Source organism: Thermobia domestica, chromosome 16, assembly GCF_964235325.1.
Source record: "Thermobia domestica chromosome 16, izTheDome1.hap1.1, whole genome shotgun sequence".
Taxonomy (NCBI): Eukaryota; Metazoa; Arthropoda; class Insecta; order Zygentoma; family Lepismatidae; genus Thermobia; species Thermobia domestica.
In genome coordinates, this window is record NC_137469.1 from 73,653,521 (window position 1) to 73,679,119 (window position 25,599).

Below are 25,599 nucleotides of genomic sequence, written 5' to 3' on the forward strand. Positions count from 1 at the left end.
GAATGAGGTGGATGAAAAAGCGATTGAACTTTATTGGTTACCTCTATACTTGTTTTAGTAATCCCTCGAAATTTGGAAAAAATGTTAAAACAAAACCTAAAATTACGTTTTCAGTCCCCACATTACCAAACACTGAAGGCCCCCGGATCTCCCGAAAATTTTAAAGTTGCTAAAAGAAACCCTAAAATTATGTTATAGTTCCCCTTTTGTCGAAGACTTTCCGGAGCAGGACCCCGGACCCATCCCAATATGAAATTCTAGCTACGCCACTGTGCATATATTATTTATAGTAAATACCTATAGTACTACAGAATTTTATATTAATCAATTAAATACAACAGTGTATCTGCAAGCCAATCTAACAAATTTTAACACGTATTTCGAACAATTGAAGTTTTCGAAAATATACAGTAGGTGATATACCTGACTCCCTTGCCCCATCCTGCGGGTAGCCATGCATACAACAATAATTATACTTTAAAATATGTTTTAAAAATTTAGCAAAAGCTACCAACAATCTTTATATTGTGGAAAATATAAGAGAATGATGTCTTAAATGCATCATAATAACTATAAATACTTGTTCATAATGCATCATAATAACTATAAATAAATATAGTTTATTTGTCAGTTCAGCTTTACACGAATTGACTTTTGAAAGTTACTTTGCAATTTATGGTTAATATAATAGGCCCTACTTGCGTTGTGTGTTAACATGACTGAATAAAACATACGCTAGTGAGAACATCATATGTAGGTACTTATGAAAGATATAATCAGCTTGAAATCGTTATCGACTGCAAACAAAATGAATGATGATGAGACGATCACAAACCGATGGAAGATTCTACTGGATTATTCGATTTAGAAGACAAACCTTCATAAGCAGCCACCTATTCAGTACGCACTAATATACATTCCGTTTTCTTGACTTTATTTTTCTTTCTTTTCTTTTCTTTTCTTTTCTTTTCTTTTCTTTTCGTTTCTTTTCTTTCTTTTTCTTTTTTTTAAGAAAACATCCGCGGGATTTTCCGTAAGAGAGGGCAATGTTTGTCCTCCGGTTTTGTATTTTTAATATAGCTATAATAAGAAAAAGGATATGCAGAGAAGGGTGGGGTGCTGACTGCCACGGGTGCTGACTGCCACAGCCAATTATTGGTGTTGATTGCCACGACTGGCACTGATTGCCAATATTAAGGTGCTGACTGCCACGATGGCGTGCTGACTGCCACGAGCCTGAGAGAAAGTTGCTAGACGTAACATTACCGGATGCCAAGAAGCATGAAAGAAACTAGATGATCCTTAGGATCGTGTTGTTCAGACCAACACCTAACAAAGGTAAACAGGCCTCTGTATGTACACTCATGTCCAAAATTATTGTCACATTATTATAAATATGTTGTTCTAGTAATATAATTTGATAACGAATTCGCCCGGTATTTCTTATAATGTTAGTATGTGTATAATCGGCAAAGACAAGTATGTGGTAAATTTCATTTCAAAAGAGCAGTAAATAAGAACAATAAAACGAAAATAAAATTTTCTTGTCCATTTAATTACATTTTATTTTACTCATTATGATTTTTGTATTTATAATTCTTTTCCTATGAAATTTATCACAAATATAAATTTCCTGGTTATACACATAAGTACTCTGTAAGTATTAAAAGTACTCTGCAAAATTATCAAATTATATTCTTACAAGAAGACAGTTATAGATATGCGGTAATAATTTTGGACATGAGTGTACTTTCAGTTTTGTCAGGGAGCGGTGCGTACAAAATCGGTACGATTTATGTATTCTCACTTGAACTCCCTATGCCAGCATGAACTGTGTACAGCTGTGCAAATTGTTTCGAGCAGCTCTTGAAAGTTCCATCAAAAAAGCACTGCTGGCTGTATCTCACAAGGGAAGTTCAGGAGAAAGCACTCGCCTGCAGAGAAACTAAGCATGCCATTTGAAGTCCCAATTCATGCTGATTATAACAAGCTAATAAAATTCCTGTACGGTTGAGAACGGTTCGAGATATTCAACTTGGAAGTTTATATGAGAAAATGAGGATATACGCATTTATACGCGTTAAGTACAATATAATTAGTAACGAATATTGACATACGAAATGAAAGCTATTGGAAGTAACAGAAAAAAAAGTTTCGCAATAACTAACGGGTTTGTTAGATACAATTAGTCATTACATTGTTCACAATAATCATAGGTTAGAGATGAAAATTGATCACTTGTTCTTCTGTTTTATGAAGAAATGACGCAGGCAAAATACTTCCTTGCACCATGAACATTTTATATGTGCAATTGTGTTGCATCCGTCAAGAGAACAGTTCGCAGAACCAAAGCAAAAAGCAAATTCGACAAGTGATTCAAAAGTTATAGACCTATAATTTGTTCGTAACCTGCCTTGCAAACTGAAACAATCCAATGTATCGCGGTGATCGGAAGTGATTCGTATGGACACGAACTTTATTTGATTGTTTCGTTGGTACATTATAACGTCCAGATGAAGAAGATTCATACTATGTACAAATCTCCTGCCATAATCTTTGATTGATCGGAATCAAAACACATCAAATGGTTGCACAAATCGTGTGCAATTCTTTGGTATCTTCTCAACCATTAAGTCTTTGCCATCCGTCATGCAACTTGTAATGGACAATTTATCTGTGAATGGACCCCAGTGATCAAGCAATAGCAAGTTCAAACCATCAGGCTTCGTCATGGGTGAGAATACTTAACGCATTGAAACGTGCATCCACTCATTTTCTCATATAAATTTCCAAGCTGAATATCTCGAACAGTTCTCAACGTACAGGAGTTTTATTACCTGTTGTAATCAGCACGAATGACATGCTTATTTCTGTGCAGGCGAGTGCTTCTCCCAAACTTCCCGCCTTGTCAGCTGGCTTCAGACCATCATATCCATTAAATAATACAATAAAACAATTAATATAAACAATGAAATGTGCAAATTGTATACACGACTCCAAAAGTGCATTACCACCTGCAATTCTCCTTTTCCTGCAACAGCAGGCAACCCAAAAAGCTCGGCGGTTGGGTTGGTTGCGAATTCGAAAGGCGTTGGACAAAACCTCAATTTTGTCACAAATATATCAGTGTGGCAAACTGCAAATAAGGGAATAAAACAAATTGTTAAAAATGACAATTTTATTCTTGTGATGGAGTTGGATGACATCAAAAGTTACAAAATGACTTACTTAAGCAGTTCAAACAAGATGAATGGTAAGAAACAGATATCAGAAGAAAGCATTTCTCTCTTTCCCCCCGCCCCACCCAAAAAAAAGAAACTCATAAAAAGAAAAAGTTATATAATATAAAAGTTTCATATAAAAGCCTAACAGCACAAAAACAATAAATCTACTCGAAACGAAAAAGAGACAAACACAGAATAGGGGACACCAGTGGCGTAGCAGACTTGCGGCCTTCCCATGCAAGATAAAGAGACAAGACCCTAGTTGTAAACCCCATTGTTATAATAATAATAATAATAATAATAATAATAATAATTATTATTATTATTATTATTTTTATTATTATTATTATTATTATTATTATTATTGAAAAGTCGTTTCCCTTTCTAAGTCTCTTGACTCTGCCTCAGAGCATAAATGCATATAGCGATCATGTGTGCACCTTTTGCCAATTAGCGGTCCCAAAGGCCAAAAGGGATGGAAATCTCCAAGGAAGAGAAACAAAAAACTTTCTTACGGTAAATTCTAGTTCAACGTTCGAAGTACTTGCTTTTCCACGTGAGTTTTTGTTTCTTTCTTCAGGGAACAAAAAAGTTCTAGCGCCTAAGAAATTACATCATATAATATTGCAAATTTGCAAGTGGATGTATTTACATTGCAATGTTTGGTAATAAACATATTATGATTAGAAAACAATCTAGCAAAAAGTAAGTTTAATTTCTTCATCCATCGCAAGTCTTAGGGGACCTTTATACCTCGCATCCCCACTCCCCGAATATCGATATCGAAAATTTAGAATGATTATATTCATGTCCATATATTTGGGATATCGAATGTTGATATATGATAATATAGATATCGATGATAGCGATATATCGACATATCACAGGCCCAGATTTCGAGAAGTGATGCTTGAAATATACTGGAATCAACAATCAAATTCTAAATAAGTTTTTCATTTCCGTATCCAATGTTGAGGGGGAAGGGTGGGAGTCTACTTAGCTACAGAGGCCATATCAATTGTGTTCTCAAACCAGCCATTACACCAGCTATTATCAAAGTGTTAAGTCAGCCATTGTCTGCGAGTTACCCCAGTTCCATTTGAAGTTTGAATTGAAAACCTGAATTACAAAACATCCCAAGTCCACTCTTTTTCTTCGTATTTTTCGTTTTCTGTTTCTTATGTTAGCATCTATGTTTCAGGGTTATTCACTTGCATAATACGTAAGTCCAAGTCAAAACTTTTTTTTAAAAAAATCAAAATAATTTCAGCTAAACAGAATAGCATTCCAAGTATAATCTTCTTGTCTTTCTTCTAAAAACAAAAAAGTACTCCGGTGGACTTCGGATGTTCTGCAATTCAGATCTTCAATTTTATTTACGGTCTTTAACCATCTTTAACTCGCAGGCTCCTTGCTTTCATAAAAAGCATTTGTTGTGTAGATTAAAATCAAAAATGAATTAATCTATATTCTTGGGAACTTATTGTTGCACCAACACACATATATACAGGGTGTAACTAAAAGGTACGGCAAAATTTCAGAGGTGGATTCCTTATGGGTAGACAAGCAAAATCGTTCATATGACCATATGTCGGGAAATGTATCATTACAGAGTTACGGCCATTGAGCCGCCTAATGGTGGAAATAGTCATATTCTGGTCGCTCCTTAATGTGACTCAATTTAAACCTCAATAACTCAGACCCTAATTAACCTAGGAAGATATTTTTGACATCTATGTATTTCTAAAGGACGATGCTTTCCGCCTATATATATAGGGTGAGTCAAAAGTCTTGGACACCTGCATAAGTTTTAAAATCGACGGGAAAAGTAAAAAATGATGATGGGAAAAGAGGTTTGATGAGGGGCTGCAACTTTTGGAGTCTGTCATTCATGGCCGCCATCTCGAAATCCGCCATTTTGGATTCAAGTCTTTTTTTAAAATGGGAAAGTATGTCACACCAAATAACACTAGCTTGAGCTCAGAAATTTAGTGGTGTAATTTGTTTTTTTCTATCTTGTACAGTTTAGGAGTTATTAATGTTCAAAAGTGGGAAATTACCTTGATACTGACCCAGTTCTCTCTGTTCCAGGTGATCTAAAATAGGTCTGACACGTGAACAGAAGATCGAAATCATCCTTATATCAGTGGAACGCAGCTACCGAACAATAGCAGCTGACTACAACTGACGGTACTCAGACAGAGAACCGGTATCGCACAGCATGGTGGCTCACGTAATCACCAAATTCCGAGAGACGGGCTCTGTTCAAGATAGGGCACGTAGTGGGCGACCAAAGACTGCCACCAATGACGAAACTGCAACGGCGGTTGTTGCGTCGTTTGTGAAAAGTCCTACACGAAGTACCCGTCGTGTGTCCCTAGCATGTCCAATAAGCCAATCCTCCGTTATCCGGATATTGCACACCAATCAGTGGCATCCTTACAAGCTGCACATGCAACATAAACTGAACGAGGATGACCCTGATCGCCGGTTGGAGTTCTGCATGTGGGCTACTGAACAACACGAACTGGATCCTGCGTTTGTCAAGGGCATACTGTTCAGTGACGAGGCGTATGTCACTTTGAACGGGGAGGTTAATCGACATAATTGTCGACACTGGTGTGACGCAAATCCGATCTGGGTTGATCCAAGTCGAGAACATAGTCCAGCGAAGGTTTTGGTTTGGTGTGGCATATGGGACACCCGCATCATTGGGCCATTTTTCAGTTACAACACCTTAACTGCACCACAGTATCTGATGCTGTTGCACTGATGCTGTTGCAGGACTTTGTGTTCCCTGCCACACTGAACGCTGACGGCATTTTCCCATCTTATTTTCAGCACGATGGACCCCTCCACACTATAGACTTGGTGTCCGTCAATGGTTGGATGAACAACTGCCACGGAAGTGAATTGGTCGCCGTGGTCCCGTGGAGTGGCTGCCCAGATCCCCTGACTTAACGCCCCTTGATTTTTATCTATGGGGACATCTTAAGCAGATAGTGTATGCTGAGACAATCCGTGAATTGAGACACCTGGAGGAACGCATAAAAACAAGTCTGTGACCAAACTGCAGGAGACATCTCCTCCGTGTGAGACTCCAGTCAGAGTGGTTGCAGGGACTACAGTTGTGCATTTCACGAAATGGACAACACGTAGAACATGTGTTGTAGCATTCAGTATCAAGGTAATTTCCCACCTTTGAACATTAATAACTTCTAAACTGTACTAGATAGGAAAAACAAATTACACCACTAAATTCCTGAGCTCAAGCTAGTGTTATTTGATGGGTCATACACCCCCTTCCCATTTAAAAAATGACGTGAATCCAAAATGGCGGATTTCAAGATGACATACACTTCAAAAGTTGCGGCCCCTCATCAAACCTCTGTTCCCATCATTACTTTTTACTTTTCCCGTCGATTTTCACTTATGCAGGTGTCCAAGGACTTTTGACTCACGCTGTATATTTTATGTATGTGTGGGAGTACCACGGTGGACATGGGAGGGTAATTACTTGTTTTTTGTTTGATTTTTGCATCAGCATTTTGGAGATGGCATTCCTTGGGGATATACTCATAAAATGCATATCAGCGGAAAGCTTAATTTTTGCAGAACACGTTGCTACTAAAATTACCTTTCTATCTTAATCAGAGTTTGATATATTGAGGTTTAAATTGAGACATATTAAGGAGCGACCAGAATGTGACTATTTCACACCAGTAGTCAGCTCAAAGGCCGTAATTCTGGAACGATGCATTTCCCGACATATGGTCATCGGAACGTTTTTGCTTGTCTACCAATAAGGAATCCACCCATGAAGTTTTGTCGTACCTTTTAGTTACACCCTTTATATACAAGATCCGTTTTGTTGATTTACGAAATCACTCTTTTTTCCTCAAACAATTTACAAAAAGGGTCTTGAATGAGGTGGTCGCACTGGTAATGACATCCCGTAGCGTCGTTACGTAACACACACAGTATAAATAAAGCTTCAAAACCACAAATTGCAAGTTCTTCCGCAGATAATTCGGTAAGGTGTCTGCTTGTTGAGTGGGCAACCCAGATTCATATCACGGCTGGTACGGTTTGCTTTTTTTCCCTTTCAAAATACGTTTCTATATGTTTATATTTCTTCTTAATAATTACTTTCTTGCAATCTTAAATTAGTCAGGGTTAAGTAGTCAGAAGACTAAAATACATGTATGACTACTTTATCCGTGTGTGTGTACTCATATATGTATCTTTACATATTTGTTTCTTTCTTGGGGCCGCGGCGGCTCAGTGGTAGAGCGTTCAACTTTGGTGCTTGGGGTCCGGGTTCGATCCCAGTCCCCGACAAGTGAACTTTGTGGTGTACAAACACCGTGTGCGTGGGTTTTCTCGGGGTTCTTCCGCTTTGTTCATTTCACCATTTCATTCATTACTCATCATCACCGTCTCCTTTAGCCTAACCGGCATAATCGTGGGACGTAAAACCCAAAGATTTCATTAGTTTCTTTCTTTCAACTAGTGTTGCCACGAGACCAGACAGAAACCTTTGATACGAGACACGAGACGAGACAGACTACTTGTCCCGTCTCGTTTCCGAGACGAGACGAGACGTCTCTTGAAATGCCTTGTATCGTCTCATATCTCAAAAATGAAAAGACAGTTTTTGAAATTGTTTAAAAATTTATTAACTCGGAATAAATTATTGCCTTCGAAAGTATACCAGCGTTTATTATTTCAAATGAGGACTATCCTAAAAGAACAAGGAAGACCTAAAGTTATTTTTTAAATGATTCTTACAAACAGCTTTCATTTCTATTTTCCAACCGATTCAAGTTTAAATATTTAGTGATACTGTTCCAGATTCAAGTAAAATGTTAAACCATTCTTTGAGATCAGTGTTTCAGAATATTTCATTCCGAGGGCTGGTGGTTATATCTATGTATAAAAATCCTTTATAGAAATACAAGTTCTCTTAATGCCAGTTTCATCAGCAACTAACCATTGTTCATGAGTTTTCTCGTTGTTCCGAACAAAGACAGAAACGTGTAGGCCTTTTCCTGTACTGAGTTTTAAAGGATGCTGGTTTGACAATAAAATTTAGTTTCGTTTTATTGTTTTATGATGTTATTCGAACCAAAGTCATTTTTGAAATCAGAAAGTCACATGGGCCTTCTTATATTTTGAAGTGGCGCCAGAGGTTTTGAAAAAAGGATTTCAGAATAAGTGGGGAAGGCTTGCCTTTCGACTGTACCGACGATATTGACAAATATTCCTGTCGTAATAATTCATTACTGGAAACCATTGGCGCCCGAAGAATTTTTAAGGGGATCATCTCCTTGATTGCTATATTACGCCTGATATTTAATATACGTAGTTTGCTATATTACACATATATTTTCGTGAGCAAGGGCGGCCGGGCCCCTTCCCCCTCCCTTCGGGCGCCCGTGGTCGAAACTAAGTAGTCGATGTTTTAAGCAGTGTTTCTTCCAGACATGTTTTTGGGGTGCTGCCCCCTGGAACTCTAAGAGTACCCCCCACGGGGAGACCAAAATAATACATCTATAATAGAATAATACCAGCAGTACCCCCGGAATCCTAAATATATCATTTTTTCTGAAAGAAACACTGATTGGAAGATTGTAGTCGTGTTGTGTGTTGTGCTGATAACCAAACAAAAGTGGTTAAAAGCTGTAATTTTAACCACTTTGTATAACAGCTCCTTTTTGTGGGCCTCATCCGCTCTAGTGTTGCCACGAGACGAGACATTTCTCGTGTCTCGTCTCACGAGACTAGACAGCTTGAAGTCATCTCTCGTCTCATCTCGTGGAAACACTACTTTCGACCATGTGGGTTACTGCCTCGATCTTGGAAATGTCCTCGAAGGGATTGTGCTATGAATAACAGATTTTATTCGAACTAATTGACTGACTCCGATGCAACATTGTTCCAATTTCGCCTATTCGCAATGTAATGGAATAGACAAACATACGTTTATATGGTTACATGAAGGCGGTCCCGTGTTCGATTCCTGGTGGGGGCACTCGGTCGAAAAATTTAAAAGTTTTTCAGGCCAGTCACCTTGAATGAGATTTTCCTTGGTTTTCCACATTCACACCAGGAAGATGCCAGGGTGATACCTTAGGTTTCAGATCACTTCCTTTTTTCCCCAATCCTTTCTTCCTTCCCTTTCCCCGGAAAGTGTGTTCGCCTAGAGATGTCATCCCTCGAACGTGACGGGTTAAATGGTCTCAGATGCCGAAAGCCCAGAAATCTAAATCCTAAATCCTAAATTTACAAAGTTACTTCTGGGAAACATTGTTCTTTCAAAATATATTTCTATATATTGATATTTATTATTATTAATTGCTTTCTTGTATCTTTCCTACATTATTCTAGATTAGTTACCATCGGTTAGTTTAGTCACATTATGTATAATTAAATACGGTTACGTATGTTTACCGTTTCTTTTCTTTTTTCAAAATACAGATCACATGTATTGTTAATAATTTATTTGTTGCATTTTTTAATAATTTATTTCATACACACAACAGATAAAACAACTCATACATTTTAATTACACAGCACATAGTTCTTTGACATGGAGGGAAATCTCCTTTGGCTATAGGAGCATATAGTATTACCAATGGGGATTTCCCTCATCCCCCTTGTAATTCGCACATCGTCAACAGATATAGAACATTGTTGAACATTTCTTGAACCACTTCATTACACTCCTAGCCTTGTGACATGGTGCATTATTTTGTCGAAAAATGCCACTACCGTTGGGAAACATGGTCGTCATCAAGGGGTGTACGTAGTCTGCAAGCAGTGTGCGATACGCGTCGGCCGTCATTGTGCCTTGCTCGAGCTATACTAGATACATGCTCACGTGTATGTCTCCCAGAGCATTATTATTATTATTATTATTATTATTATTATTATTATTATTATTATTATTATTATTATTATTATATTTGAAGTACAGTCAAATATCACGACATTAATTATCAGTTTTAATTAACGGAATTGAGCTGAAAATTAAATCTTGATTTCGAAAGATTAACCATTAAGTTTATGCGTTCGGTACCTTTCTAAAGTAATAAATACTGGAATTGGTTTCAAGGCTGTTTCTGACTGAATACTTTCTTCAAAATAATATTAAAAATTATAGAAAAATTTTCGACACATTCGAGTCGAGTCGAGATTTTTACGAAAAGTCTCGACTCGACTCGTGTCTCGGCTCGAAAATTAGAGTCGAGAAATAAATTTGTCTTGACTCGTCTCGAATTTTACAAAGTGTGTCAACTCGAATTTCAGTCCAGATTCGAGACATGTCTCGGCTCGTGCCCATCCCTAAATATTCATATTTTAAATGTGCAATACTACCTCGCGAAAAATGACCCCGAAGTTAATTTACCAAAGTCTACTTTCTTCTTGTTAGATTAGTGATCGTGGTTTAGGATAGATTATGTACAGTCAGACATGGTTATGTATGTTTACAATTTCGTTTCTTTCTTTCAAAATGCATTCCTATCTGTTCCCATTTATTATTAATAATTTATTTCTTGCATTTATTAATAACTATCAGATAAACCCATTATTCGCATGGTGGCTGTATTTGGAAGTCAAGGCCTCTATAGTATCACTGTTGATTTCAGCGAGTGCGAAAACTTTGGATTTGACATTAATATCGGCCATTTTGGATTATTTTTACATGTCAGTTATCATCTCCGGTACCCCGACCCTCAACTAAGTGGGGTTAATTTGGAAGTTAATGCAATCGGAGTTTCACCATTGATCTCAGCGACCGCCAAAACTTTGAATTCGACACTAATATCGGTTATCTTCTACTACTTTTACATGTCCCTGTAAACGTCTCCTGAGACTTCCTGGTTCGATTTAAAAAAACGCTTCGTCTTGATCCGGAACCTGGGCCAAGGTACCCAAGATCAAAATTTGGTAACTCTCGGTCCTCTTGTGTGGTCTCCAGGCAGCACACAGATACATACATATAGACAGACAGACACACAAACAAACTTTTTATTTTATTTATATTAGATTAGGTGTATTTCAAACAGTGCTTCTTCCAGAAGTGTTTTTAGGGGTACTGCCCGCCCGGAGCTCTGAGAGTGCCCCCCGGAAGAGACCAAAATAATACATTTATAATATAATAAAAACTAGAAAGTTATCGATAGTGCACCCGGAATACGAAGTGTGCCCCGCCCCCGGAACATAGTTTCTGAAAGAAACACTGATTTCAAACACAACAGATAGAACCAACGGCGCCGACTTTCCAAAATGTATGTGGGTGCATATAAATGGCGGGACGAGTTATATGTTTTCAGGGGAGTCTCGATTTTTTTGATTGATTTCTTTTTAGTTAAAATCTTTTATGAACACTGTCATAAAAGGCTGTGCTGTGATAAAGTAAAATATACCGGTAATATAAGGATAAGTTGGGACTGTCCTAGCTCAGTCGGTAACACGGCTGACTTAAACGTAAAGAAACAGGTTGAAACCCGGGTTCAAGTTTAATTCCTGTAATGCATATTCCCAACATATATAATCGTGGTATTTAGTGTATATTTTCAACAACTTACATGATGCACTATGAGTGCAAGAGGCAGTGATATTATCAAACGTTACTAAAAGAAAATACTACATTCATACAAATTAAAATGAAAATATCAACATAAAAGAAAATAATTTTAACGGTATTGCAAAAAGAACTTGCAAGGATTTTGAAAATGAAATCTTTGAGTCTTGCGTCCCACGGTTATGCCGGTTAGGCTAAAGGAGACGGTGATGATGAGAGATGAATGAAATGGTGGAATGAAGAAAGTGGTAGGAAACGGGAGTGCCCCGAGAAAACCCACGAGCATGGTGTTTGTCCACCACAAGGTTCACTTGACGGGGACTGTGATCGAACCCGGGACCCCAAGCACCAGAGGTGAATATTCTACCACTGAGCCACTAGTTTTATTGTTCATATGCTTGTCTTTATACAAAAAGTGTACAAGAACCAGACTGACTCCTAGGGTACTACAATACAATATGTCTTACATACAAGAAAAGGAAAATGTAAGTATAACAATAACCACGAAAAAAAAAATAGAAACGAAAAGATAAACCTACATCCTGAGTTGTAGCTTTTTTTTTTTTTTTTTTTTTTTTTTTTAAACGAGAAGGAAGGAGATTACTGCAACACCACTTCTAAAAACCTACTAAAATACTGCCTGTCCAACTCGGGGGAAAAGAGCTTTCGGCGAGTGCGTTTTAAAAAATCCAAGTAGGTGCGAGCATCCAGCAAAGGCACATGGCGATGGATATACACAATTGTACAAGCCAGTATAAAAAGCACAGCGTGGTGTTTGGTCTGTGGAAAATAACGAAAATCCGGAAACAAAACATAGGATACTGTGAACTGGTGTGGAGGTCGACGACAAATTCGTCCTAAGAAGGACGTGAGACAGTTCCAGATAGCTGGAGCACCCACACACTGATCGTACCGGTGGGATAGAGTATCTTCTTTGGCGCATCGAGAACACAGTGGGTCAGGAACACGTTTCAGCTCAAATAAACGAGAGCGCGTAGGCACCAACTGATGCACCACTTGAAACCATTCAACCTGTAGGTATGAAGGTAATACCGGGGCAAAGATATTAGCCCATACCTGTGACCACGTAGTCTGAGGATATCGGTGAGGAATTCGGAGAATAATCTGATCGTTAGGCAACGAGAGAAGGAAGTTATACAAAGTGCGAGAATTGTATCCTGTAGGGCAGAGAACCACACCACTGTATGTCCAATAACGTATTAGTGAAGTAATGTACGTCGGACAACAATCAGCAAAGTTAATAAACGGGGGGCTCACAGGGTATTCATAACTAGGCCAAAAACATCGTATCCATTGCTGTGTGAAGGATTCGTTAATAGCAACTGCCGCGTAGAAATCGAGCATAAACAGAGTTTGACATTTCAATCTGAGATGTACTAGACCCAACCCTCCCTGTGAACGGGGAAGATAGAGTCCTGCACGTGGAATACGAAAATAGAAGCCACGCCATATATTCCATAGGAATAAGGAGTCAAACCGCTTAGCGAACAATTCCGGTAAGGGGAAAATTCGAGCCCGGTACCACAGCTTGGGTGCAATGTAAATATTGATAAAGTGAATACGATGAATTAAATGAAGGCGACGGAAACGCTGTGAAAACAAAAGCTGCCGAATTTGTAACAACAACGGGGACCAAATCTCCTCGAAAAGGGGAGTAGGTTGTGACGTAAACGGGATACCTAAGATCTTCAAGGAAGTGACGTGAGGTACACACGGCACCCCGGGCTCGTTAGCAGGTAAATGGAAACCATTGAACTGTAATAGGTTAGTTTTCTGTACATTATACTGTAATCCGGAACAAAGTGCAAAACGTTGCAACACTGCAAAAACCCGCGCCATAAGAACAGGATCCACTCCGGTGATGGTGACGTCATCCGCATACCCGAATATATTTTGACTCAAAAAACGGGAGGGTCCAGGGGGGTGCAGGGTGGCCAACTGTCGAAGTAAAGGATCTAATGCAAGTGCAAAAAGTATCGTTGACAAAGAACATCCTTGCCTTAATCCACGTTTCAGCGGAATAAGAGGGGACAGGTGTCCGTTAATCTGTATACGGAAATTGGCCGTGGTATATAAATTGTTAATGACTGTGCGGAAGGCTAAAGGAAACCTCCAGGCTTCCAGCACCTGCAACAAAAAACTGTGATCCAAACTGTCGTACGCTTTTTCTAAATCTACAGCTAATGCACCCGCAGGCACCTGCCGAAAATGAAAATAAGCAAAAATATCGCGCAAAGAACGAAGAGTATATGACAGGTTATGCGTACCATGGAGTGCTGCCTGATAAGGACTAATGTAGTGACGGATGATTGGTCGAAGTCTGGCTGTAAGCACTTTAGTGAACAACTTCAGATCGACGGGCAATAAAGAAATAGGTCGATAGTCCTGAACATAATGCGCTGTGCGGGATTTCGGAATGAGGACTAAGATAGCGGTATTACGACCCACTGCTTCGCCTTGTAACCAAGCATTGAATAAAGCGGTAATAGAGGGACTGAGGTGAGACCAATACTGTTTATAAAACTGGATATTTAATCCGTCTTCTCCGGGGGCACTACTGCCCTTTGCCCGCCTGAGGACTGCGAAAATTTCCTCCGCACTAATGGGATTGATCAATGTCTGACACTCGTCATCCGTGAGATGGTGAGATAACGTGGACAAAAACTCCGGGGCATATGAGTAGTCTATGGGACGCGCACGTGCAAAGTCTGTATAGTAGCGCGTGAACTCTTGTAAAATCTGCGAACAATTAGTAGTAGTAGTGCCATCTCCCAGAATGAGAGAATGAATGGCGGTGGAACGCCGTTGTCGCAAAATCCTATCAACATGATAAATAGTTATAGTCTCCTCCGGAAAGCGATGATAAAAGTCTTCCGACAAATACGCACTAATCGACGTGTGGGAGTAAATAGTTTTCAATCGGTGTTTGATACCGTTAATACAAGCCAGGTTCTCCAGAGAAGGCGGAGCATTCCAAAATTCACAGAGAGCTTGATATAAAAATTCATGTAAATGGTGGTCGTCTTCCCTCGCGACCCGCCCTTGCCATTGAAAAAAACTGCGTAATTTAGGTTTACAATATAAATTCCACCAAGAAATAACAGAGGGGTAGTACCGCTGCATGCTGCACCAATAAGGTAAGCGACGCGAGAATTCCTCTACAACCTGCGGGCGAGACATGATGTCATTATTAATCTTCCAATAGGAAGGGCCCCGGGCCGGTGGTAGCAAGAAAGGCATTTTAAAGGCTACTTCAATCGAGGCATGATCGGACAGCGCCACAGGAATTGTATTTTGTTGTATCACCGCAGTGCATAAACTCTCTGAAATGTAAGCGCGGTCGATTCTACTCTTCGTCGTAGTAGTGCAGTGGGTGAATACATGCTTAGAGTTTGACACAACTAAAGCGTCTTTTAACTTTAGGACACGAATAAGCTCTGACAAAGTAGGACAAGGCGTGGTAGGCGTCAGAGAATCTCGGGGATCTACAATTGCATTGAAATCTCCGGCAATTATACAATGAGGAATTCCCGGAGGAAGTAAAGAAGGAATGGTAGTTGCATAAAACTCGTTCCTCTCTTTTGTACGTGTAAAGCCAGAATGACCATATAATGCTATAAAACAAATGTTCTGAATATAACAACGTATAGCCCTTCCTTCGGGGGCTAACACAACACGATCATAACTCAGACCCTTTCGCACCAAAATCGCAACCCCAGTCTCTTGGTCGCGGTTAATAATAACTTGATAATTGGTAAGAAAATCCAAAGATGTAAGCAGAGAACTTATTTCTTGTAGAAAACACACGTCTGGTCGGCGGCTTTCGATGAACTGTTTTAGAAGGGCCTTATTATGATCGGAACTGATTCTATGAATATTGAGTGATATTAACTTAAATGAATTTACTGGTAACATTATAAAAGCACTCAAAAAGAAAACTTTAACAAAAAGAAAAAAGTACTTACAAAGGTGAAAGGAATTCTTTCCCATGAACACTAGTAAAGTGACGCATTTTGAGACGAATAGAAAACAAACCGAGTGAACTTTTTTGTACGAACACAAAAACTAACACTGCCATATACCTCATAACAGACAATGCGGACGAAGCCCTGGAAAGCAGGTGTGAAGGTCAATAGCGAAGAGTAAACACACCACGCCTCAGGGCAATTCTGAGTCAGATATTGCCCGATGTTGTGATCGTAATTCGCGTGGCTCAGCTTGGTCTATCCCTCGTGTAACATCAAGGGCACACTGTTCCTTCTTTCGTGTAGACGTTCGAGTAACTTTCCTTCTTTTTTGTTGTGAAGAAAAATCAGCTTGCACAGAAGTAACAGTATGTTCAGCTGAAGACGGGACATTATTGTCTTGCACTTCAGACGAAGAACCAGACTGAACTGTTAACACTTCCTGCTCCGACGGACGAGTCGAGTCAAGTTCCATGACATCCACAGGCGTATTCTGTAAAGGCGGGGGTCGCAGTTTCACTTCAGAATCTTCCATAACTAGAACATTATTTGTTAGAGATGAATTCACTTCGGGGGTTCGTACTAACACTGGAAACTCGGTGGTATCAGTCAATGAAGGCAAGCCTGAGGAACTCTGAGCAGGGGCCCGGGGGGCAGGGACAGAGAGCGAAGGCGGGCCAGAAGAGGGAAAAGAGCGATGCACTTTGCCAATCTCCGTCATGTGTAAAGACGTCTGTTCAGGGGCGGCCGTAGTTGGTTTTGCGTTCTTCAAATGGCACGTGGCTATCGTATGAAAATTGCTCTGACATCTGAAACAAGTAATAGGCTGCCCTTCATAAGACACACTCACCTTACAACCGTGCACTATGATACGGGATGGTATATGCTTATGTATTTCCATATGAACAATACGTACGCCACTGTCTATGCCAGGGGGAAAAGGGGCACTCCATAATTGTGGTTCCACTTTGCGCACTTTACCATAACTTTTGAAATGATCTTCTAGGAATGATAACGGTAATTCAAGAGGAAAGTCATATATACGCACCAACCGAATGGGGTCATCAGCGGGGACTATCCTTACTGTGCTTGTTTCCCCAGACACATGCGTGAATTCTACAGACGAAGGAGCTGTTGCTGCGAAATGTTCATAGGCTTGTAAATCTTTAAACTTAATATATATGCTATATGATTCCGCATGTAACTGGAGCGCACAAATGTTGTCGAAGATACGAGGAAACTTATTTTCCAACCACTGATATACTTGACTAGCATTAGGTTTTACATTTCTATATCGTCGGTCAAATATTAATTGAAATTGTAAGTCCTTCTTATATTCCATACTACTACAAGCTATTACACTGCAAAACACTGTACACACAGGGTGAGAATTCACCGAGCACACTAAAGCACAAACTTGTGGAAAAAGCACGAGTCTTTTCAACTAACGTATGAGTAGCGATATCAGGCACTCTAATGGGACCAACACTACTCACGATGTGAACAGCTCGAGACGACGAGCTCAACCCGCCACCGCGCCCCCTGCAAGGATTTTGTTGTGGACATAAAGTATAAAGTGACTAACTTAGTGTGTTCCTTGGTTGCCTTTGCAAAAACACATTTGAAACAATCAATTATGTTTTAGAGGTTAGAAATTTTAACTCCCATCTCTATGTTTTAATTGTTTATTTTTTAATAGTGTCAAGTGAGAAATATTTATTTTATTATGTTTATTATGTTTCGAAACTAAAAATCTTGCCTGCAGCGCCCTGACAAGATTATTTGTGTGAGTGCTTTAACCAGGGAACACCAAGAAGGCGGCGCACATAGACAGAACAACCCCTAGCATTTCTTACACAGTACAACGTTGTTTGGCATATAACGTTGCTCCTGTACTAGCGAGTTCCAGCTAGTTAAGCCTTTTATTAACAGCCGGAGGCAGCATTCTGTTATATCGTTGTAGTGAGTGGCGTGTTAAAATACTCCTAGTATCAGTTTTTTCATTGTTCGATTGACCTTGAAGGACCAACAAATGCCTTTCGAGGAAGACAAGTTCTCTTTAATTCATGAAGTTAATATAGAAATGACCTTCAAACCTATGCTGTGCATAAATGCTGGAAGTCTTATAAAACGGTTTTATCCGTGTGTCTGTAGACCAGAGCCCTGCAAAGCCAGGTCCGAAGACGGCCCGGATGGATCTGTATTCTGTGTCCGTCTTGACCCGATCCGGCCCCAATCTCGAGCCGGGCAGAGAATGGGCCGGACTCTAAACTGGCCGGGCACAAAGGAGCCGGGCTCTAAACGGGCCGGGCGTAACTGGCCTGAGAACAACCAAGTTGATAAATCAAGTCAATCCTTCAATATGTAATGGAAAATGAGAAATATGTCGTCATAATATTGCACTGTCTATTTGTCCTTCTCAAATAGGAAAATCGTGTGAAAAGTTACCCAAGGTTTGTTTTCTATATTCCTATACTGTCTGTCTATTTGTTATTTGTGCTTGCTCTGCCCAGCCATGTTTATTATACAATAATACAGCTCATGGACGTAAAAGTCTTATACTACACTCATTAATGCATTACAAGTAACAGAGAAGATATGTAAAACTTCTACACCGTATATGATACTAATACTACAACTACTACTGCTAATACTATTATTACTATTGCGATTACGAATGCTAGTGCTAATTCCACTATTGCCGCCACTGTTACTACTGTTATTACAACTACTGCTACTACTTATTACTATACTAATACGACAGCGAATACCACTACTGCTATTACTAGTAATACGAAAACAAAACAATGCAAATGAAATCTTTGAGTTTTACGTCCCACAAGTATGCCGGCTAGGCTAAAGGAGACGGTGATGATGGTGGAATAAATGAAATGAAATGGTGGAATTGATAAAGTGGGAGGAAACGGGAGAACGTCGAGAACCTCCACACACGGTGTTTGTCCACCACAAATTTCATTTGGCGAGACCTGGGATCGAACCAGGGACCCCATCCATTAGTGGTGAACGCTCAATCACTGAGCCACTGTTCCAGGAACACCTAATCCGCCCTGGCGTCTTGGTGATTTATTTTATCATAATATTTTGTTATATTTGTAGTATCATACTATGATATAAAGAATACAGGAACATGTAACATCATTTGGTATTTGGCTTGCTAATTGAACATAACTACAAATTGCACTGATTTTGTGAGCACACCAGTTCACGGATTTGGCCTCCGTGGTCTAAAGGTAGCGTACCAAATTCTACTTAGTAGGTCAAGTACTTGACTTTGTCATACGTTCTTTAGGTAACTACGGCTCAAGCTGTATGGATGATGATGGGATGAATTGGTGGAACGAAAACAGTGGGAGGAAGCGGGACCACCCCGGAAACTCCCACGCACACGGTATTTGTCCACCACAAAGCTCACATAGCATCTGGGTGGTAGTTCTGTACGGATCCAATGAACTACGGAATAACGTAGCAGAAACTCCCTACTCTGTAAATATATACTGCTAATATTCGTAAGTTTCAAGCTTGTAAAAGAACGTAGCTGTTTTGTCTTTCTATTAAGGTTTACGATATTTCTATCGTATCTTGTCTGAGCTGCAAAACGAGAGGTAATACGTTTATCGATTTATGGTTAGGGATTGGTCCTTTAAAACATTTAATTAAATCGAGAGGTGATAGAAACACGTACATTTTCTTTTGTGACAGATGATAACACTACTTCAAGTTTCACTATTGAATTCATATTGTTTGGAAATCTTCGTTTCATACTGTGAAACGATACTCACTTCTTTTAGTTTGGTATTGGTACTGGTAACTCCTCTAATATATGCAACAAGTTGAAACTTTTAGTCATAGATTAAAAATGTAGCAATACACGTTGAAACCGAGCTTGGCTAACTTCAGCTACTTCTTTTTTGAATAGGAATTGGTGGAAAGTATTCTTGGGATGCTGAATTCTTGGAGGAACATTTCTTTACGACTCTGATATATTTAAAAGAGCCGTATCTAGATATCTCCTATTGTTTTGATTCCTGCAAACAACAATTGAAATAGGAAGTGATAGTTAATTGGAACCACTTCCTGTTGATCGTAAAAAAAAAGACGTATCCTGATATCTCCTATTGTTTTGATCTATGGAAAAAAGAATTGAGATAGGAAGTAATAGTTAATTTGAACCACTTCCTGTTCCGGTAGGGTGTTGACAATAATTATGGTATGTTGCCTAGAGACGGTAAATCGTTTGGACAAAAATGTTCTATCTGTTACTGTTTTTGCTCTGTGGCGAGGAACGTTCAAACATAATATGGCTAATTTTAATAAATTCTGGTTTGATCAAAGCTGCCACGGAGATGGAGGAGGCTATTCTTGAGACGATGAATCGATTGCAAAAAGCCACTTTTTAATATCTTTTACCATTTTTGCTCTACGGAAATCAGTATTGGAACAGGAAGTACTAGTAAATTTGAATAATTTCCAGTTTTAGTAGAGTTATATGGATAGTAACGATATGTTTGTTGAGAGGCTGAATCGTTTGCTTAAAACTGTTTCTAGCTATCTGCTGCCGTTTTCATTCTATAGCGATAAACGTTGAAACCGTTATTGAAACCAGAAGTTATAATAAATTCTAACTACAGCCGAATTTAGTATTGTAGATATTTTTCTTTAGACTCTACATCGTTTGCAGAAACCACTTCTCACTATCCGTTATCATTTTCTTTATATATCGACAAACGTTGAAATCGGAAATGGCTAATTTGAAGCAATTCCGGTTTGAGTAGAAGGTTAACGGAGGAAATAAAATATATTCTTTGGATACTGAATTAATTGCAAAAGACCACATCTTGAAGCATTTACTATTTGTATTAGGCGGAAATTGAAAATTGAAACCGGAAGTAATAGTAAATTTCAACCATTTATAATTTCGGTAGAATATTTTGTGTACCGATGATGTTGACTCTAGATGATAACTCGTTTTCAAAAATCAGTTTTCGCTATGTTACCGTTTTATGCTATGACGATGAAAGTTGAAACTGTTTTTGAAACCGGAAGTAATAATAAATTTAAACCATTTTCCATTTTAGTAGAGATTGTGAATGACCATGATATGTTACCTATACACGCGCAATCGTTTACAAAAAAAAAAAAAAAAACGTTTTCATGTATGTTACCGTTTTCATCTATGGGTTAAATGTTAGAACCGGAAATTGCTAATTTGAACCACTTCTGGGTTCAATATAAAGTTAACGGATGAGATGGAACCTATTCTATTCATTGGGTGAAGAATCAATAGCAGAAAACCATTTCTCTATACAGGAGCGGATCCAGGACCGACTTCTGGGGGGGGGGGGCGTTGGGTTGTCATAATGCTACTTTTAAGGGTTCCAAACTCTGGGATGGATTTTATTTATATATAAAAAATAAGAAAGTTTCCTCTTCTGGGGGGGCGATCGCCCCAATCGCCCCCCCTAGGATCCGCCCCTGTCTCTATATCACTTTCTGTCTTTGCTTTGGTATCTATCAACAGACACACGGATGAAACCACTCTATAAGATTTCCGACTTTATGCACAGCACAGTTTGGTAGTTTAAAACCTGTCTTTGGTTCCATAAATATTATTAACACTAACATATCAATGATACTTTTGTGTATGATTCAAAAAGTTAGCTGTGAAATTTAATCTAGATTGGAAGTAGTTGTGGAAAGGCCTCTTGCTATAACAGATTTGTGGGTGTTCAGATTAGTGCTGTTGAATTTTTGTGACATTTGCGGTTTTCAAAACCGAAACCGCAAAAGCGGTTTTCAAAAACCGAAACCGCAAAAGCGGTTTTCAAAACCGAAACCGCAAAAGCGGTTTTCAAAACCGAAACCGCAAATGCGGTTTTCAAAACCGAAACTGCAAAAGCGGTTTTCAAAAACCGAAACCGCAAATGCGGTTTTCAAAACCGAAACCGCAAAAGCTCTTTTCGAAACTGAAACCGCAAAAGCTCTTTTCGAAAGCGAAAGCCGCCCGAAACCGTGTTTGCGGTTTTATAAGGGATTGTCCTTTTCAAAGCAGAAACAATGTTTGCTGTTTTTAATTACACCTTTTAACAATTGTGAAAGCATCTATCGATCGAGACAAATGTATTGATTTATATGTGTGTTTTAACTTTTTATTATTTGCTCCAAGGCTATTATTGTAATATGTGCAGCACAGTGCGAAAGGGATAGTTCGATGGTTGTACAAGTGACAGCTAAATTAGGGTTGCCATATTTTAAAATCAGAAAAGTGAGGGGTTCTAAACCGTAAGTATTGATGTGAACTTCTGTGTTACAAATACTGACCTGCGATCCTTAGTACTTTTTTTTTTTAGTTATTTCTTTGATGACACTTCCAATGTACTTTTCGGCTGCAGGGAAGCAAACTGGACCCCACCTGATTTTCATATATGTTGTAAATTAGACCACAAGGAACACAAATCTGAAGGAATTTTGACATTTCGAATGTCGGAACTCGAGATATTCGAACATAAGTTGACCATGGAAGCAAACTGGACGCCACCTGATTTTTATATATTTTGTAAAGTAGGCCACGAGGAACGCGAATCTGAAGAAATTTTGACATTTCGACTTCCCGAACTCGAGATACTAGAACTTATACAGTAGTTTTATGTAATATGTATAAAAGTAACGAAGAAAGTTCTGTCGCTTTTTGGCCTATCACTTAGAGCATCGATATGTCACCTAAGACGTACCTGGAAGATCAAAAATAGTACCCATCAGTATCAATGACCTTCTGCCAACGTTCGGGTTGGGCATGGATTCCTTCGCGGTAGAACTTGGTTTGCCGTGAAGCGAAAGAAGGTATCAAGTGCATTTAGCACCTCTACTACGGAGTTGAACTGGAGTCCTTTAAAGTTAGTGTCCAAGGAAAGGAACAGGTGATAACAGGACGGTACAATGTCCGGACAGTATGGCGGATGCAATAGTGTTTCCCATCCAAAGCGTAGGATAGTGTCCCGGCTCATTCTAGCTATGTGGGGCATAGCGTTGTTCCGTAACGAGGGAACCCCTTAGCGATTGAGAAGTGCTGGCTCCAGGGTTTTGAGTTTTTCTTGAACACGACTCAACTGCTGACAGTACGCAGTTGCATTGATGTTCTGCTCTGACCACCCGGTAGCAGTTCCCGATGCACGATGTCGTGAGCAGTCCACCAAACACACAGGAGGACTTTCTGCTGCATTGCTGATTTCAGCTGTTTTGGAACCGGTTCGTGGGATTTTAACCAATGATGACGACGCCGTGAAGCTTCGTACAGGACCCACTTCTCAACACATGTCAACACCCTGTCCAGAAATGGCTCCTTCCTCAGACGAGACAGCAAAGAATCACAGGTGTCTGCACGCGTAGCCTTCTGGCCCGGAGACAAATCATCTGGGACACATAGACCCAACTTGTAGTGCTTCCCAAATTGATGGAGGTGCTGGAGAATGGTTTCTCCATTAACATTGAATAGTAAGACTATTCATGGCTTTGGATTAATTGTTTTAACAAAAGAGACACTGACCAAAGCTTAAAACTTTACTTTATTTTAAATTATAATTTGTAACTGTTTCAATTACAATTTCAATTAAATTATAATTTGTTATAACAACATTTATATATATGTCTGTATTTTCATTAATTTCGATCGTGTCTGAAGAAGGATATGCTAGATATCCGAAACAGTTACAAATTATAATTTAAAATAAAGCAAAGTTTTAAGCTTTGGTCAGTGTCTCTTTTGTTATAACATTGAATGTTAGCCCCAGTTCCTCACATGTCTGTCCACTGTTCGGCACCCTCACGAAAGGCCTGAGGTATCTTCCGCCCCGCTGCAGTGGCGTTTGATCCAAGTTTGAACTCGTACACCATACACGCCCTTATGATGCTCTGTGGAGGTTCCATATTCACTCCATCCTTACACAAATTCACGTTGTAACTGAACTGCCACAACCAGGTAGAATGTTGGATATACCCACACCAACAACTGACCTTCGCCTTATCTCCATTCGCACTCAACTCACGGTATGAGGGTCAATTGAACATAGACCTCCACAAAAAGCGACAGAACTTTCTTGGTTATCTTTATATATCTCACAGGACATAATATGTTTCGTATAGAGAATATTGTGTTTTTTCATATAGATAGATAGCGTCTATATTAAACTTTAAGTTTTAATATCTCGAGTTCCGAAGGTCGGAATGTCAAAACTACTTCAGCTTCGTGTTCCTCGTGATCTAGTTTACAAAATATATAAAAATCAGGTAGAGTCCGGTTTACTTCCGTGGTCACTTTATGTTCGAATATCTCGAGTTCCAAAACTCGGAATGTCAAATTTCCTTCATATTCTTGTTCCTCGTGGTCTAATTTACAAAATATATAAAAATCAGGGGAGGTCCAATTTGCTTCCCTGCATCCTACGTTTCAAACGAAACCGTTTTCCAGAGTGTACATTTTGCTTCAAACTGAGTTCTGCCCTGGCTAAGAAACGTAAATTCGCTTCTATAAGAGTCTTGGAATTGTCGTTCGGCATTCTTTGTACCTTGTGAAGGCATGAATAATTCAAGTATGTTTGTTACAACATCTACAAACGAATATTCATTCGTATAGAACCTCCAATACATTACATTAAAAACACATGAAATACACAAAGAAAACCATTGTGCATTAGAGCAGATCTCTTATTAGCAAATGATTCTGCACACGTGCACTGCTCAGATAGCCCAGAGCCTGAGCCTGAGCGCGAGTCCAAATTTAACTCAATCGCGATTGAGATTGTCAGAGATGTAGCGGTTTACGTTGAATATACCATACCAACACTTTATCAACTAAGTCCTCTTAGATTTTTCTCCAATCCCAAAAAGCGGGTGGTTTTTCGTGATTAAGATATGTTTAAGAGGGAGACGAATATAGAACCTGAAAATCGGGTGGTACCCGCTAAAATAGGGTAATAAGCCAACACTAAGCTCAATAGAAATAAGGTATATCCCTATTTAAGATCACTACACATGCAACTCATGAAATTCAATTTCAAATATCATCCACTTAGACTGACATCTTTTATATTATTATTGCTCTTTCCCCTTGTTTTTAAAAATAGTACTGCCACTCTTTCTTTTGTTAACAAAAAGGCACCACCTCCCTTTCTTAATAAAAAAGAAAGAGAAAAGAAAGAAAAAATCTCTATCTCAATACACAATTTTATTGTTGATTTGTTGCCACTCCGATAAATGTGAATGTTGTGGTTTTGCATGTGTTGACTGGTTTCTTATCGAAAGTCCCAGACACCTGCAGTAGTTTATACGTGAAGGAAACACCGATCATATTTTATTCTGTATCTTTTTACTTCCCAATAACGATACCCGTGCCTCTTTGAGAAATTGCAACTTATTTTTTTATTCTGCCAATTGTACAAGTATATTCACCAAGAATTTTCCTTCACTTTAAGACATTTTAAGAAAAAATAACTTCTTTTCCTTCTGCAAATTTTGATAATTTTTTCCCTACGCCGAGGAAAATTTCCCTCCATCTGGCAACTGTGAGCCGAAGTGGGGAAAGATTCTTAGCTGTTTTCTCGTCGTTACTTGATATTAGTGTGACATTTGCGGTTTTCGGTTTTTCAGAAAACCGATTTTCTGAAAACCGAAACCGCAAATGCGGTTTTGAAAACCGAAACCGCAAATGCGGTTTTCAAAACCGAAACCGCAAATGCGGTTTTCAAAACCGACATTTCGGTTTTATGAAATTTCACTTTTTTCAAAA

General features: G+C 39.1%; 1 protein-coding gene across 7 annotated transcripts in view; it reads right to left on the reverse strand.

Moving 5' to 3' along the window:
• Positions 1-25,599, reverse strand: part of LOC145673166 (very long chain fatty acid elongase 7-like) — a 160,298-nt gene that overhangs the window by 56,411 nt on the left and 78,288 nt on the right. Inside the window, exon 1 of one of the 7 annotated variants that reach the window (XM_081742610.1) lies at positions 15,801-15,962. The exons of the other annotated variants lie outside the window; for them this stretch is intronic. Within the exon in view, the coding sequence (XP_081598736.1) occupies positions 15,801-15,825 (25 nt within the window). The 5' untranslated portion in view covers positions 15,826-15,962. Of the gene's footprint in view, positions 1-15,800; positions 15,963-25,599 lie in introns of those variants that run through there. 7 annotated transcript variants of the gene reach the window in all.